A 16,561-nucleotide genomic window follows, 5' to 3' on the forward strand; every position below is an offset into this window, starting at 1 on the left:
TCCCTCCCCCGGGGCGAAGCTTGGCCGCCGCCGCCGCCCGTCTCCCCCGGCGCTGCCCGCGCGTGCGGGGCGCCTCCGCCGCTGCCAGGGCCGGGACAAAAGGCACACTGACACGTGATGGGAGCCGGGCTTCATAAATGGGACCGGAGAGGGGCGGAAGGCGGGGGGGGACGCGGCGGCGGCGTGTGCCGGAGGCGCGCCGGGTGCCCGGCGGCTCCCGCGCTGCCTCCCCACGCCGAGGCGGCGGGCGGAGGCGGCGGAGGAGGGCCGGGGGCGGCGGCCGGGGGGGGCGGGCGGCACATGGAGAGGCGGCGGCAGGGCGGCGGAGCCCGGCGCGCCGCCTGAACCGGGCGAGTAAGGGCGGCGGTGGTCGGAGAGGAGGCGCCGGGGGGAGGGAAGGGAAGAAGGGGAGGCAGCCGAGGGGGAGAAGTCTCCCACCTCCTCCTTCCCCTCACCGGCACCGCCTCCTCGGCGCTCCCCAGTGCCGGGGTGCCCGGGCGGGGCGGCGCTCCCGCTCCCTGCCGGGGGTCGGCGCGGCCGGAGCAGGCGGGGGACGGCGGCCGGTGCCGTGCGGAGGGTAAGGACGGCGCGGGGCGGGCGGAGGTGGCGGGTACCCCTGCGGCCGGGGGCCAGGTAGCCGTCGTCCCCCTCAAAGTTTGTTGGCGGCGGGGGCGGGGGTGGGGGGAGATCCGGGGGGTGACACCCGGGGGGTGACACCGGCTGCCCCGACGGCGGGGAGGCGGCAGCATCCCTTCCCGGGGTCCGGCGCCCCGCGCTGCGGAGGGGGCCGGGGGAGCGCGGGTCTCGCCCCTGCCCCGGGCACGGCCCGGCGCCGCCGCCTCGGGCGGCCGGGGGGAGCCGGAGGGTGCGGCGGGGCCAGCGGGGAACAGCCGGTAGCCCGAGGTGCCCGTCTCGCCCTCGCAGCCCCGGCCGGCGGACGGGGGCAGCCCGGCCGGAGGGGAGCCCGGCGGCGGGCGAGGTGCGGGCGGCCGGCGGCGGTGTGGTTAACACGCGTCTATTCTTCTGTGCGCGGAGCCGGCGGCCTCCCGGGCTCCCACCGGACCTTGTCTGACATCGGAGGTCCGTCCTCCCGTCCTAAGCCAGCGGTGATTTACCGCGGGTGGCATCCAGCCCGGGTTGCCGCGGCTCTTCTCCTCCCCGAACTCTGCCGCGGAGGCTGGCACCGAAATTAAAGGCGGATCGTGATTTTGTGCGCAGTGATGTGCCGTTAAAAGATGTCACTTAGGCATCCAGCATCTTCAGAATATCCCAGGAGGGGTTTTGGTTGGTTGGGTTGTTTTTGTCTGAAATTGGGAGGTCTGGGGGGAAAAGAGCCAAAAAAGAGTGAGCTTTTTAAACTTCACGCGGTGTTTGTCATGTGAAATCTTCAGCTGTTGAGAAAGAATTCTGAGTAACCAGATGGGCTTATTTTAAATGGGCATCTTTTTGTCTCAAAGACGTCTGCAAATCTCCATTGAGAACACCCCTGGATGAGGTATGTACCAAGCCTTTGGTGGCAGAGAGCTCATTACTGTGATTGCAGTTTGATTAAGTAAAATGGTGTCAGAAGATGAAGCCCGTAGTTTTCCTTCTTTCTCTAAAATTATCATCAGTGTTATTTTCTGTATGGCAGCAAATGATCATATTAACAGTTTGGGCATCTGTTTTCTTCTTTCAGAAGATAAAGGGACATGCATAGTGTAGAGCCAGATAGCAAAATACTCCTTGAGTATCTACAAGTTCTTTTTTTATTAAAAAAAAAAAACCAACAAAACAACATAGCGTGGCTTTTTTAATCTGTTAAAGGTGTAGTAATGTTGTTGGGTTTTTTTTTTCCCCTTAGATGTATCATCTTCTTTTCATTGTTATTGTTCACCTTTTCTTAAAGGAATACAGCATTCTCTGCTGGGGGTGGCATTGCTGTTCACATGTACCAAGATCATGCAAAGGATGAGACTGATACTTAATACCATATTTAATAACAAAATGTGCAACATTGCAAAAATTGCTTGGGTGTGCTTAATTCTTTTCAAATTACGCCTCATATAAACTGCCAGCATGGGTTTTACCTTCTCAAGAAAGGAAAAAACCCTGTGACTGTAGTAGGAATATTTATTATGCAGGCAGAGTTTATTAAATCAGCCGTAAAAGAAACGAACGTAACATCTTTGAACAGTTTAGAAGATGAATGTGTAATTCCTGATTTGCTTGAGGTTAAAATTAGTTTTGTAGCTACCAGGAACAGCTTTGCTTTATTATCTGTTGGTCTTTGGAATGAGAGGCAGAACCATTTGAATTAAAAACACTTAAAGCAGAATTGATAAAAAGCAGTAATTGTTTGACTGAACCAGCAGGCATCTTTTGCCAAGGGGGGGGGGAGCAGGGGGGGTGTAAGTTGACTAGGTAAAGAAATCTACTATTTGCTGTGAATTTGCCTCATCGACCATTCGATAACGCCGACACCCACAGTAATCAAATCAAAATACCTATAAAACTCAGGGCGAAGGTGAAAGCAGGTTATAGTATCAGGAGGATGAGCTGGTGGGCGCCTTTGATCCTGGCTGTTGTTCTTCAGTGAATTATGTTAGCTGAGTTGCATAAAGGACCCCATTAAGGGCTTTCATGCTCTGCTGAAGGAATGGCAGGTCTTAGCCAATGCAAGCCTTTCTTTCCCTTTCTCTGTTCACAGGTTTCTGATTGGGCAACAGAAGTTTAGAAATTAAATTAACTTTTTTTTTAAAAAAAAAAAAGTAATTTCTGACTTGCAGCCTTTAATGTAGCCATTCCGAAATGCTTGCAGACCATCATCCTGCTGGGAATTTTGGTGCTGAAAGTGTTACACACTAGAGAGGGAGTGCTGGGATGGCTTTCATTTCTACAGAGTAGAGGCAGGTGAGCAGATTAAGAGGCAAGGGAGAACCCAAACCCATATATTCATTTAGTCGCCCAAGATTGTTACGAACACGTTGCCATTCGTGGTTCTGCAGGTCTCATGCATTGTCTAGTTTCTCTACTAGTTTCATCCTCTAGTTTCTTTACCTAGTTTCTCTGCTTCTGCACGTTTTAAGAGAAATTACCGTAACTTCTGTGATGGAAACTTTGTGACCTCACTCTAGTTATGCAGTGGGCTACCTGCGCATCCACAGAATTAATTTTTTCTCAATGATTGCTCCTCATTTCTTTGCAGATGTCTATATTGGCTTTATCTGAGTCTCCTCCTGAAATAGTAAATGATTTTAGGTATGTTTCACAGCCATTTCCCAATTAGTTCAGGCTATGTAAATTCACTAAAATGATGAATGTTTTACAAAACCACTCATCAACCATTTAAGTGAGAATTTGGAGGGTTTTTCTCTCCTCTAGGAACAAATTCACACAGTCTGATGCTGATTTAAAATATGTACTGCGGGCGACCCTAGCATTGGGATTTGGCCAAGTTCAAAGCAGCTGTGCAGATGGACAGAGAAGACAGAAGGCAGAGGGAAATAGACCCTTTTAATCATAACAAGGCTGCTCTTGTTTTCCTATCTATAGTGGAAATGCATGCCAGCCCCTCATACTTAAAAGCAAGCTTGCAAATGTGCCAGAATAGACAGCAACAGCATTTCTTATTAATGCAAAGTTAAAAATGTGACAACCTGTCTTCTCAGTACTGCTCTTTACGTCTCCATTTCTAGGCTGACACTGTACTGCTGCAAAAAGTGCACATGTGATCGCTGTCGGTGGGATAAGCATTTTCCCCCCAGAACTCGGGCTCTTTGAAAGTGCTTGGCTTTGTTAATGATGGCTGAAACCAGCCACGACCTGTCCTTTTGAAATGGTTTTAATGACTTATAAATCAATTTCTCGTTAGAAAGAACTTTTTTTTTTTTTCTTTTTCCCGAAGGTGCCATTGTTGCCCATAAAAAATGATTGGGTTTGCAACATAAGGTTGGAGTACATTTTATTCTGCAGTTTGTGCCTCATGCAAGGGCATTATTATGATGCACACACGCACACCCCAAGCTCGCTCCTGCCTCTCTTCAGTAGGAACATCCTTTCTTGATGAAGCTACCCACATCCAAATTACAGATAAAATAGGTATTTCACTACTGTGTGTGTTCGTATAATGTCACTCCTTATACTTTGGCTAACGGTTGGTAAAACTGGGTGTTTTAATACGTTTCAGTTGTCTGGTTTGCATAGATCGAGGCTAGATGGCATTAAATAATACCTCATCGTGTGTTAACCCCTTTTATGGTAGTTGTATGTTCTTAAGAAACGTGTGTTTACTCAGCACGAAGTACTGAGCAGGAGCAGTTCCGCAGGGAATGCTGTCAGTTCCCTTTGAGCCCTCACTGGAGTAATTTTCATCTGTCTGCATTTTAGGAAACCGTTCAGAGTTTGTGCTTGGGGACTTGGGGGGCTCCTACCTTCCCATTGCGGTGAATACGTGAAACGTGCTCTCAGAAATCAATGGGTTTAGTTGGTTCTGTCTCTGTTCTAAACAATGCAGTGCTTTGTTTAGAATCCAGGATTTGCGTGTGCCTGGAAAATTAGGTGGCATAAGTTTGGAGTGTGTATATAGGTACCTATGTGTACATTACCTGCAAAGTAACTTTTGCAGGATCTCAGTGATAGATGTACTCATTTTAGAATCTTGCTTTTCCCCAGGAAGGCTATGTGTAAGGGAATTCAAAAAGAGATTCAGCAGTTACCTTGCCTATATTTTTTTGTACCTACACTTCCAGATTGTCTGCTTGTTCTCCGACACCATAAGTTTGAGTTTACACATGACGAACACTACTGCAGCGGTTGTGAGACTTTAATTGTTCCTCCAGGCATATGTATGTGTTTGTGTATGTCTATCTGTAAGTTTATGCATAGATATAGATATATATAGATATATATATATACACTCAAACACACACAAATAAAAAGTCGTAACTCATCCCTCTGTATCTTTTAACTATTTCTCCAGATCTGGTGTAATATTGGTTGGAGCCTCTCTGCTATTTGTTGTTCTGGCTACTGGGATATCAGATTCTCCTGTAATTCTTCTCTTCTCTCCCTCTCTCCCTTTTTTTAAAAAGAAAAGCATCTGCATATATCGAAGACATGCACCATTGCCAAGCAATCTGGTATAGTGGCTTAATATGCTGGCAAATAATTTCACAAGTTGTTTGTGTGTGTGAAGGCAGTATATTTGAATATCATTATATTCTGAATGTAGCTATGAAGAGACTTATCTGAGCTTATTTAAATTTTATGAAAGGCCAGACAGCTCCAGAAATGAAAGAATGTTTTACATTTTTTAATTGGAGTGAGTATTTTTGTCCTTTGCTATCTCTGGTGGCGTGGGACATCACATTTGCCAAAAGCCTTTCTGTCCTAGCTTCTGAGCACTGCCGATACTTGGTGGCCTAATAACAATTTTCCGGAAAAGTAGACTCTGGAGGATGGAGGCAGAAGGGATGTTGCTTTGCAATGTGTTGCTGACCTTCCGTGCGCTTTCTGTCGTTACCTGTAAACCCCATTCCCTCTTTTGGTGTGTTTATCCACTGCATGGGTCACTCAGTGGCTCCATTTGAGCATTCTCTTCCTTTCCACCTCTGAGGTCCATCCTGTACTTAATTTTCCTTAAGCAGTTTGATTTTTACTAGTGCCCCTGGTCAGATTTACTTAACTGATCTCTCCTGCGTGTCCCCAGCTCGGTCCCGTGTGCCAGTGCACACAGTGCTGTCCTTTTCTGTGACCTTACTAAGGATGCCTTCTCAGAGCCCTTTGTGTCTTCCTTTGCCGTTTGAATACAGATCAGAAAAGGACTTTCAAAAGAGCAAGTCAGTGCCTGCAGAGCAGTGGGTCTGTTCTTTCTTTACGGTGAGATCTGAAAATCCCGCTAGCTGTATCCTTCAGCTTATGGAGGCGTCTCTGAAGTTCGTGTAGCTCAGAAGAGGAGGGAGGTTTTCTCTCGTGAGTTTTCTCCTTCACCTGATCTGCTTTCCCCAAGCCAATCACAAAGGCAGTTATTCTCTTGCCCTAAAATCAGCATCCCTGTCTCCCAGTGGCTCCTTCCGCTTGGGTCTTCCCATCTTACCTTTCCCCGGCTGGCTCCCGTCTCAACTGGAGACGTGCTGTTCCCTCCATGAGGACAGTAGTTACCTCTCCTCCCAGTGCCCTTCACACCGATCCTTAACTCGCATTACCTTTGCTCTCAGCATCTCCTTGCTGTCTCACAGTCTTTGATTAAAACTTCTTATGGCCACAGCGTGTTGTGGAGGGAGGAGGCGGCAGACGTGTACTCTGTGTAGTTCATGAGAGCTCTCCCTGGAGCCTGGTGGTTTTGCTACCCTTGTGTCACTTATTCCTTACTCTTTTAATAAAGTTCACTAGGATTTTCTGCTGCAACAGATTCTTGACCTTTTTGTTCTGCTCTGGTCATTACATGGAAGCTGTTTTCTTGGAGTGTTTTTTTTTTTCTTCATAATAAATGTGTTTTTCCTGTGTTTTCATCCTCCAGATGTTGCACTCTTCTGGGGACCTTTAGCATGTAGAATCCAGTGGAGCCTGGGTTTTTCACGTCCTGCTCTGCGCTTTCCTATGACTTGTTTCCCTTCAACTACGTTGTGTGCTAAGCTGCTGTCTTCTGGGTATTTCCAGGAGACTGAGTGTTCAGCTTCCATCTCTTTTGCACCTGGCTGGGCTGCTCTGTCTCTGTTTGACATTTATGTCAATTCTGCTCAGCAGTAATAGGCGCCTGCACCTTTTGGCATCAGAGAATGGCTAGAAAAGAGGCTGGAAATGAAGCAATTTCTATTGGAATATTGAAATCCAAGATAAACCCCTTTTGTGAAAAAGTTTGAGAGTTCAAAATTGGCCAGCTTAATGAGTTCTCTTTCCATTTTCTTTAATATGTAAATACCATAGCACTGAATCAAATTTTTTGTATTACCTGTTTCATTCTACTTTATTGGGAAATGAGTTTCTAAACTGGAGCTGGTTTTTAAGGAAATGCCAGGTCACTCTTGCTTCACTCTTTCGCTTTCATCTGAGCCTTTCATGCTTCAGCTAGCCTCTTCATCCTCTCTCAAAACTCTGTCTTCAGCTGAAATTAAGATATGTAAAGTAAAGTGTGAAAGATCTTAAAATCCCACATTGTTTTAAAGTAGCCACCTCTGCCTCCTCTCCTTTCTCCAGAAGCTGGACAGACCGGGTAGCTGTAAGTTTTCCATTAACGTGACCCTGACGTTCCCCTTGCTGGTTTGTGACTTCGGTGACTCATCTTGTCTCTGATTTGGTAGGGAATGTGTGTGTAGGGGGCTGAATTCACAGGCTGAGGGGTTTCAAGTGAACTCGGGAGCTTTGGGGGTTTTTCACAGGCGGGTGGGGCAGCACTTCCCACTCTTCCCGCTGCGGCTGGGTGGGATGTGGGAGACACATCCTTGGTTTGCTTAATTCAGAGAAAAGGCTTGAGGCTAAGCCTCTCATCTTATCAGGCATGCACCCTGCCTGCTGGAGTGTCAGTTAGTGCCTTTATTTCTGCATATTTAACTCTTGGTCCAACATGGAACAACTCAAGCAGTTTAGGGATGGGCAGCAGAACAGAGAGGCTGCCGGCACGCTCCCCTGGCTCACCGGAGAGCAAAGTTCAGGTCCTTCACCTGCACCAAATGGAGCAGGACTTCGGCCTCGCTTTTGAACCTCTGTGATCTTAGACACACATGTATGCTCTGGCTGTTTGGGAAGTAAGGCATAGCCTCTTTTTCTCTGTCTGCAAGTCATCTGCGCTGAAACTGGTACACACATCCCACCAACAAAACTTTGCAGGGAGGAAAGAACGTTATTTCTTCTAAAAATGTTGTTGGTCACTGATTAACACTCTGTTTTTCCCTTTGTTTTGTTTTTGTCATTCAGATTGTCAGCTGCTGGATGCAGGGGGGTGTCATGTAGGGGCAAGTTTGCCCCCAGATTAGAACAATCCAGCCCCTACCCTGCTCGTGTGCAAACGGTATGTTAATTAACATAAATAACCATGTAGCTGTGATTTCTTGCTAATTAAGTTTCAACTTTACAAAGATACCATGATGTTACATAAGAACAAAATTTGGTTCGCTAGTTGCATGCCCTAGTTTACCCCATAGCTGATAGTGCCTTGCTGTAACTAGAAGATGGCATCCCTCATTTGCTCCTCTTCTAGCGTCTGTGCTCCTTTCTGATCCTTCACACTGAGAAAATTCCCACTGAAACGAATGCAAGTTTTCCTGAATTAGGAGTGACAGCACATTTGCCATTTATAGCCTAGGAGTAGCACAGTGTTGGAAATGGAGTAGTAAAACAGTAAATAGGATAGAGGTAACATTGCTTTCACATTCTTGTCAACATATGTTTTTTCCTTGCTCGGTGTGGAGCCTGAGAGTGCCATTTCTCAGACTGCGCATTTCTTTCTCCAGGGCTTAGAAACCTTGCTCTGTCCTCGTAGCAGTATTGTTTGTTGCCATATGGGATAAGGTAATTATTAGCCATATAAATTTTCATTTTATAGGACAGTTCTAATTCCTGGAGGCCAACAGTTACTATGGTAGATCTAATTTCTCTCACACTTTTTCAGCTGACTGCAGATGAGTATAAATTACTGCTGTTTCTCCTGTGGTAGTACTTTGTGGACCCAGCTTGGTAGGAGTCCCAATGTACTGGCCACTGTGCAAACTTACCAGAAGATAAAGCCCTTCTTTGAAGGACTTTGCAAACCTGGTAATGTGTAAGCAAGGAGAATGCATTTACATATTCTGGTGCGTTCAAAAACTGTTTCAGTTATACCTACTCGCCCTACTTGTTTTTAATTAGCTGGAGTATCATAGAGGAAATGTATAGACATGGAGATGAAAGTGTTCTCTAAAATAGAAGCTAGAAAGGTTTGGTTGTGGATTTCCCTTTCTTGTTTTGATCCCTTTTCTTGCCACGTCAACATTTTTGCAGTTATCAGTAGCATCATTGTATTGCTCATAATTCCTTTCTGCGGAAGAATGCAGATATTCACTGTTTCTATTCAGGCTATTAAAATTGCTCTATCAGTCATCCTGGTTTGAAAATTATAATAAATTCAGCCCTTTTTTTAGACAATGATAAAAACTTTCCAGCCATCCTTCTCCCCTAGAACAGCAGGAGAAGCTAGGTAATAGCATTTTAATGAAGTCACATTCTTGCTCCCCGAGTGAACCAACAAGAGGTCCAGGGAGGGTGTAATCCTCCCTGTTGTCCAAGATGAGTTATCAGCCTTTTACATATTACATCTTTCACCTGAGAGGTCTTTACATTCTGATAGCATCCAAGTTTCTTTTAAGGCTATACCTAACCACGTGGTGGAGGGCACTAATAAGACTTGCCCCCTCAGTGCTTAACTAACGCTTTTGCTTTGAGGGCAAAGCCTTACAAAGTTGTGTCTTCAACCTTCAGCTGATACTTAACTTCATACGTTTGAACCCTGGTAGAGCAGGCTGGAAGATGGGCTGGAGAAGTTAAATCCAGGTCTGTGCAGAGAGCGAAGTGGGGTGTTTGTAAACACCGCCCCATCTAGGGGCAGCACAGCTGGCCTGGCAGCGCCCATCCACAGCTGCTGGTTGATGGGAGAGAAGTCTGAAATGGTGTTCAGCCGTGGGATTTCTGGGTTCGGTCTTCCAGATAAAACAGGCTTGAATTTTTTTTTTTTTCTATTGTTTAATCCTTATCTTTAATCATAATTCATTACTTACTGTTAATTGCTGCATGCAGTCGTGGAAGCACATCAGGAATTTTGAGTGCTGGCATCAGCGCAGGCTCTTCCTCATCTTTAATCAATGTTCCAGTTCTTTTTAAAGCAGTTTTAAAATGAGTGAGGTAGTAGAGCTCATTTAAGGCAGGGATGAAGCTGAGAGCTTTGGAGACTCAAAGGCTCTGTTGGAAAAGTGAATTCTGGCCGGGCAGGGAGGCTCTTCCTTGCTGCCGCCCTGCCCGTGAGGGGACCTTGCTGTGGCACATGGCCGTCACCCCAGCCCCGTCCAGAGAGGAGAGGTCTGTGCAGGGGACATGTCCCCTAGGGAGGCAGTGAGAAGCCACAGAGGCTCCCAGGGTGTTTTGCATAGAGGTGGCCACGGGTCCCAAGCAGTACGGGTTTGGGTTGCATTGAAGCCAGCTGCGAAGAGCAGCGTGGCCAGATGGCATGGGCTGTCCTGTTCTTGTGGGCAGTGCCTGCTCGCCACTCCAGGTTCGGACAGAAGAGCTCAGAGCCAAAATCTGTGTGGCACTGGCACATGTGCCTGAGCAAAGGAAAAGACCAAGAACCAGACCACTGCGTCTTGACGTTGGCTTTTCAGTCTCTGTCAAGTCGTACGACACCTCGGACTGTGACGTGGACTCTCCTGATAACCGCAGTGCCAAAGGTCCGGTCTTGTTTTCACTAGACAGCCATGGAAAACCTCACTGATCGCTTCAGTGAATTTCAGTATTGTAGCTTGTACCGGGACAAGCTAGTATGTAAATTAAAATAAACGAAATTCCAGTAAAGTGCAATTCCAGATCAGGCGAATGTCTGTTTTACTGCAACTTTAATAAAAATCAACTGCTACTTGAATAGGTGCATGCACACATACTGCTAGAAATTTCCAATTATGATATTCCCAGCAGCAAACAAAACCAAAATTAATGTCAGCTGCATCCCCCAAAGTCTAAACTACACCACTAATGAACTCCCAAGTACTCTCAAAGAAAACTCTCTTTGCAGAGACAATAAGGTGGAAATTACTGTAATAATCTCAATGTAAAAATACAGAGGGAAAAAAACCATTGAAATTCAGAGTAAGACTTGCCTCTCCTGATCCCATTAACCGTGTTGTTAGCATAGCATATGCATGCATAGTGATATTGTCACATAACTCGCTGCCACCTTCGAAAGAGCACACAGGAATTCGTGTTCTTTCGTTTGTGTTTCAGACAAAGGTAGGGGTTGTGTGGCGGCTTGCACCTTATTCTGAGGAAGTCTGTACTTAACATGACTCCAGCAGGGACCAGCTACCTCGCAACAATTTGTTTGTCTGTCTAGCAGAAGTGCGCAGTTGCATACAGTTTTTGAAGCTTTACTCAAACATGATCTTCTCGACATGGGGCTGTGGCTTTACTCATTAAAATGGTTGTCTTGTCTTCTGTCAGAAATAAGCTGGAATAGCAGAGAATACCACAGCCATCTTCACATGTTTAGAGAGCTACTTGATTTATTTAATATTTTTTGGGTAGTTTTCAAATTAATAACACATTCTTCACTCCTGGCTTTAAACTGGTTTTATAATGCCAAGTTTAAAGTTGCCAGACTTCACCCAAAGCAGATTTGTCAGTTGTCAGCAGGGTCATTTTTGCAACATGTAACATCTGCAAGTTCTACTAGAAACAGCTGTAAAGTACCTTCTGGAAGAAAAGTACCTTACATATTAGATTATTGCTGTTCATTTGTAATGTGTGCATCAGCGGCATTTACCTCCCTCACTGCTCACACCATCAAAATTAAATTCTTTAATATTGTCTGTCTGTCTAATGATTATGTTGTTACTTGCTGAGCAAATGATGTCTGCAAAAGCAGATGCAGTCAGTGTGTATTGTGTGTTAGACCGTCCCAGTAAGGGTTGTTTGTACTCATCCTTGTTTGCAGCACTGGAGTTGCAGTGTCTTCGGAGGTCTAGGTACATATATTCCCTTTAACACTCGAGGTGCGGGCCTGCTGACTCAAATGCAAAACTTTAGACTATGGGAAAATTCTTGTGTAAGTGCATATATATATATATATATATATATGGGTATAAATATCTCATCAGCCAAATGATCTCTGCTTCTTTTGGAAATGCTCATGATTTCTTCTGGTTTGAAGTATTGGTATTGTTGTAGAGAGGAATCCTTTTCTTCTTTCTTTTAGTTTTCATGGGAAAACCGAGCTGTGGTACCTACCGTGCGAGTCTCCTCTTCAGGAGTTGAGGTGATCAGTACTCTGGGTTTTGGCAGATAATCTCTCGTGGCTTTTCTGGCCGTTTATTGTCGGTTGTGTAAAGTGAAGAGGTTAAGTCAGTACAAGCATATGTATGGCATCTGGGATTTCTTGAGTGTCACAAACAATTTCATCCATTCTAAAAGCGTGAGGAAGCTTGATTTTGCTCCTGTTGCTGATGAAATCGTCGAGGTGTCCCGTAGCAGATGTGGAATAGCTGTAGCACACCGAAGCAATGATTCTGGCTCTTATTTACATTCAGACCACTCTCAGTCACTCTGCTGGTGGAAGGGGCCCCTAAAGCAGATGTTCAATGCACGTTCAAGGCATGTTTTATGGGCAAAGTCATATAAAGGAGCACAGCATAAGAAGAGCTGTAAGACAGACCTGTCTTACATGTTGATGCATGTAAGATGCTCAGATGCTGATGAGGGTGCCCTCCCAAGGGTACCCAGGCCAGGAGTTGCACCCTGCAATTATTCACCATCCATGAGCAAAGGCTGGGCTAACGGGAGTCGGAGGCCACTGGCTACCTGGGGACCTTCTGCTGCGGTCCCCGTTTCTGAAGGGACAGAATTTTTTTGAGGGTGTCCCCAGTGGGACGAGTTACATTTCTGTGCCTCTCACAGGAGCAGTGGCTCCTGGTCCCTTTTGCCTGGGGTTTAAGCCATTTGTACTCTGACCCAAACTTGATGCTGTGTTTTTCTAGGCGAACATGGACTGCCCTGATGGAGGTTTGTGATGCACTCACTCACTCGGTGATGCAGGTCACTTTTCCCAAAGCTGTGGACAGGGCTGGGTGACAGCCCACCTCCCCCATGTAGCCCAAACATCCCAGTTCCCTTAGTTCGCCTAACAGAAGGAAGGGCTAGAGTTATGAAGCTATATTTGTAGATTAAATACCTTGCTAATAAATTTGCAATAACAAATTCAGGATGTTAGTAGGCCTCAGATTGCTGTAACAGGGTAATGATGGGTATACAGGCATACTGGGTGAAACTTCAGAGTGCACGGCTCTTTCCCTGTTCCCTCTCTGTTGTCAGGCTTTCAAAACCCTTGCTGCCTTTTGAAAGAAAGGCAGTGAAGGTGATGATTCAATTTAATGCTTCTCCTGCAGTGGCACTTGGTATTATCTAAATGAAGCAAGCCCAAGGAATATTGGTCTGCAAGGTACTTTGCAATCAGGAGCCAAGTTCAGGTCTAGCAAAAAATATGTTTCTGGTGGAGCAGGTTGGAAGGTTTTGATGAGAAATGAAAATTACTTTCCTGTGGAATACTCAGTTCCCTGTGCCTCCATTTTTCACGTCACTTCTTAGCGCAATTCAGTTTTAGTGAAATCCAGATGATTTCTTTCTAAGTGCTTGACTCACCCTGATTCCTGCAGGTGGCAAAGGCTAGACCTGCACTGAATGCAAGAGAAGGGTCAATGTTGGGGACAGTTTGGCTGTTTGTGGAGTTTGTTTCCCTGTTTATCTTAATGACGTCTGATCTTTTCCCCTTCTAGGGTTTCCTCCGATGCATTTTTTCCTCCCCCAAGTCTCTCTGAAACCAACCAGACTGGGGTTATGAAGTCAATCCTAGATGGCCTCGCAGATACAACTTTCCGAACAATCACGACAGATCTCCTTTACGTGGGCTCCAACGATATCCAGTACGAAGACATGAAAGGCGACATGGCATCCAAGCTGGGATACTACCCCCAGAAGTTCCCTCTGTCTTCCTTCAGGGGTGATCCTTTCCAAGAAAAAATGACTGCAGGAGATGATCCCCTGTTGAGCATTATTCCCTCGGATCAGGTCAACATCACAGAGTTTTACAACAAGTCCCTGTCCACGTTTAAGGATAATGAGGAGAACATACAGTGTGGGGAGAACTTCATGGATATGGAGTGCTTTATGATCCTGAACCCCAGCCAGCAGCTGGCCATCGCCGTGCTGTCACTCACCCTGGGCACCTTCACAGTGCTAGAGAACCTCCTTGTCCTGTGTGTCATCCTCCACTCCCGAAGCCTCCGGTGTAGACCCTCCTACCATTTCATCGGCAGCCTGGCTGTGGCCGACCTCCTGGGCAGCGTGATTTTTGTCTACAGTTTTGTGGATTTCCATGTTTTCCACCGGAAGGACAGCCCCAACGTCTTCTTGTTCAAACTGGGTGGAGTTACAGCCTCCTTCACCGCCTCTGTAGGTAGCCTTTTCCTCACGGCAATAGACCGGTACATATCTATACACAGGCCGCTAGCTTACAAAAGGATTGTTACCCGACCAAAGGCTGTTGTAGCGTTTTGTGTGATGTGGACCATCGCTATTGTAATAGCCGTTCTGCCTCTGCTCGGCTGGAACTGCAAAAAGCTCAATTCTGTTTGTTCGGACATATTCCCTCTCATCGACGAGACGTACCTGATGTTCTGGATCGGGGTCACCAGCGTCCTCTTGCTGTTCATTGTCTATGCCTACATGTACATACTGTGGAAGGCTCACAGCCACGCTGTTCGCATGATTCAGCGGGGCACGCAGAAAAGCATAATCATTCAGTCTACAGAGGACGGTAAGGTACAGATCACTAGGCCTGATCAAACTCGTATGGACATCAGGTTAGCCAAAACCTTGGTCCTTATCCTAGTCGTTTTAATCATATGCTGGGGCCCTCTCCTTGCCATCATGGTGTACGATGTCTTTGGGAAAATGAACAAGCTCATCAAGACTGTCTTTGCCTTCTGTAGCATGCTCTGTTTGCTGAATTCAACAGTGAATCCCATCATCTACGCTCTGAGGAGCAAGGACTTGCGACATGCCTTCCGCAGCATGTTCCCCACCTGCGAAGGAACCGCGCAGCCCCTCGATAACAGCATGGAGTCTGACTGCCAGCACAAACACGCCAACAACGCAGGCAACGTGCACAGGGCTGCCGAGAGCTGCATTAAGAGCACAGTTAAGATTGCCAAAGTTACCATGTCTGTCTCCACAGACACAACTGCTGAAGCATTGTAAGTCAGAGACTTCTCCGCATTGTGAGAAAAGGAGTTAGTTTAAAAAAAAAACAAAAATCCACAACAGAGAAAACCAAACCCGTGGCTTAACGTGTTTGTACCCTCCTGTAATATTTTTTTGGTTTGTCATTGTAAGCTGAGTGATGATTGTGTTAAGAGCATTACCATCAGCCAGTTCTTCAGGTTTTACAATTAGGGATTCAAGCTAAATTTTCAATTTTTTTTTTCTCAAAAAGTGTTTACTGAATAATAGTAAATTTCCTGAAAGAACACAGAGAAAATAAATACCAGGTTAGCAATGGTTCCTTTTGGGGGTGTGAAAAAAAATTGTGAAACCTAATTGAAAACTAACGCATCCTAAACCAGTACCATCAAATAAGAAAAAAAGAAACTTGTAATCATGCTGTTCATTTCAATGTGAAGTGTATTTCATGTCTGTAAGTAATAGGAGGTTTTTGATTTTTTCCAAAAGCGGCAGTGCTGAGTTTTAGAGGTTTTGTAAAATGTGTCGTGTCCTGTGAATTGTATGCTGTTTTATTATGTGTTATTGATATTTGTCTGATTAAACAAAGTGATAAGGTAGACTTCCGTGGAAATAATGTGAAACGTGATATGTAAACCCCATTGAAAACACTTACTGTATTTGAAGAATTCCTATGAGCTATTTTGGAAATTTTACACTTTTAGTGGTCTTCTGTGGACTTAGGGGAGAGGCTTTGTGTTCTTCTACTAAAATTATTTCCCCACTACCTTTTACTTTGACATGCATACGAGAGTAACAGCAACAAAGGAATAAGAGGAGGAATGTAAGAGAGGAATGCACTGGTTCAGACTTTTAAATACCACTGCGTTTATACGGAAGGACACTTGTGGTTGTAAAGACTATCGCCCCGCTCTTGGGCTTTGTGTGAATATGAACACTGAAAAGCGAAGGTCCCGGATATTGGCTCCTTTAATGGGCATCTGGTTTTAAGCCACGTGCTGGTGCTGGACCACTGAAGACAGCATGTGTCAGACTCAATGTGCGATGTTATCACTGTGCCGTCGATGTATACTTGAAGTGTGTCGCATTCCCGTATCCCAGGTTTAAGCAGATCCAGAGCCTGAGATGCCAGACTCCTGTCTTCACTAAAAGAGGAGGAAATATTGTCAGACATTTTCTTACTGTGTGAGCGTGTATATAAATAAATATCTATGTGTGTGTACATGTGTGCGTGTGCGTGTGTGTGTGTAAGTATACTAATCGGTGTGAGTCATGGTAGCATAACTAAGATAGGACACTATGACCAAATGTAAACTGTATTTCTTGTTGCACGCTTTGCACACAAATTCTGTTTCTAAAATTGAGTTCTTCCAACTGATTACTGATGAAAGTACCATATTAAAAACATCCCAACCCACTCTGAGAGGGGTATCCACATGCTAGAGAAAGCAAACTTTCAGTTGTACTTGAGAATAAATGGAAACAAGCGGCAGAGCATGGCATGAGCCCGCACTGACAACTGAAGCGGCTGTCGGTGGTGTTCCTGAAAGCTGAGAAAGCCAGAAATAAATTATAATTTGTTTTAAGGCCATTAGCATTCAAATCTGAT

At 45.7% G+C, this 16,561-nt stretch overlaps 1 protein-coding gene across 9 annotated transcripts; it reads left to right on the top strand.

The window, feature by feature from the left end:
• The first annotated feature begins 289 nt into the window (after positions 1–289).
• CNR1 (cannabinoid receptor 1) lies at positions 290–16,174 on the top strand. 9 transcript variants are annotated; one of them, XM_056344005.1, is made up of 5 exons: positions 753–1,495; positions 7,894–7,987; positions 8,430–8,487; positions 11,915–11,974; positions 13,488–16,174. In XM_056344005.1, exon 5 carries the CDS (start codon positions 13,549–13,551, stop codon positions 14,968–14,970), a length of 1,422 nt encoding a protein of 473 aa, XP_056199980.1. In that variant the 5' UTR covers positions 753–1,495; positions 7,894–7,987; positions 8,430–8,487; positions 11,915–11,974; positions 13,488–13,548; the 3' UTR covers positions 14,971–16,174. The 9 variants fall into 9 exon arrangements, with proteins under 9 accessions (XP_056199973.1, XP_056199978.1, XP_056199975.1 ...); XM_056344007.1 differs by lacking the exon at positions 11,915–11,974; XM_056344004.1 differs by lacking the exon at positions 8,430–8,487.
• Positions 16,175–16,561: the final 387 nt, after the last annotated feature.

The sequence above is a fragment of the Falco biarmicus genome, chromosome 6 (genome assembly GCF_023638135.1).
Source record: "Falco biarmicus isolate bFalBia1 chromosome 6, bFalBia1.pri, whole genome shotgun sequence".
Taxonomy (NCBI): Eukaryota; Metazoa; Chordata; class Aves; order Falconiformes; family Falconidae; genus Falco; species Falco biarmicus.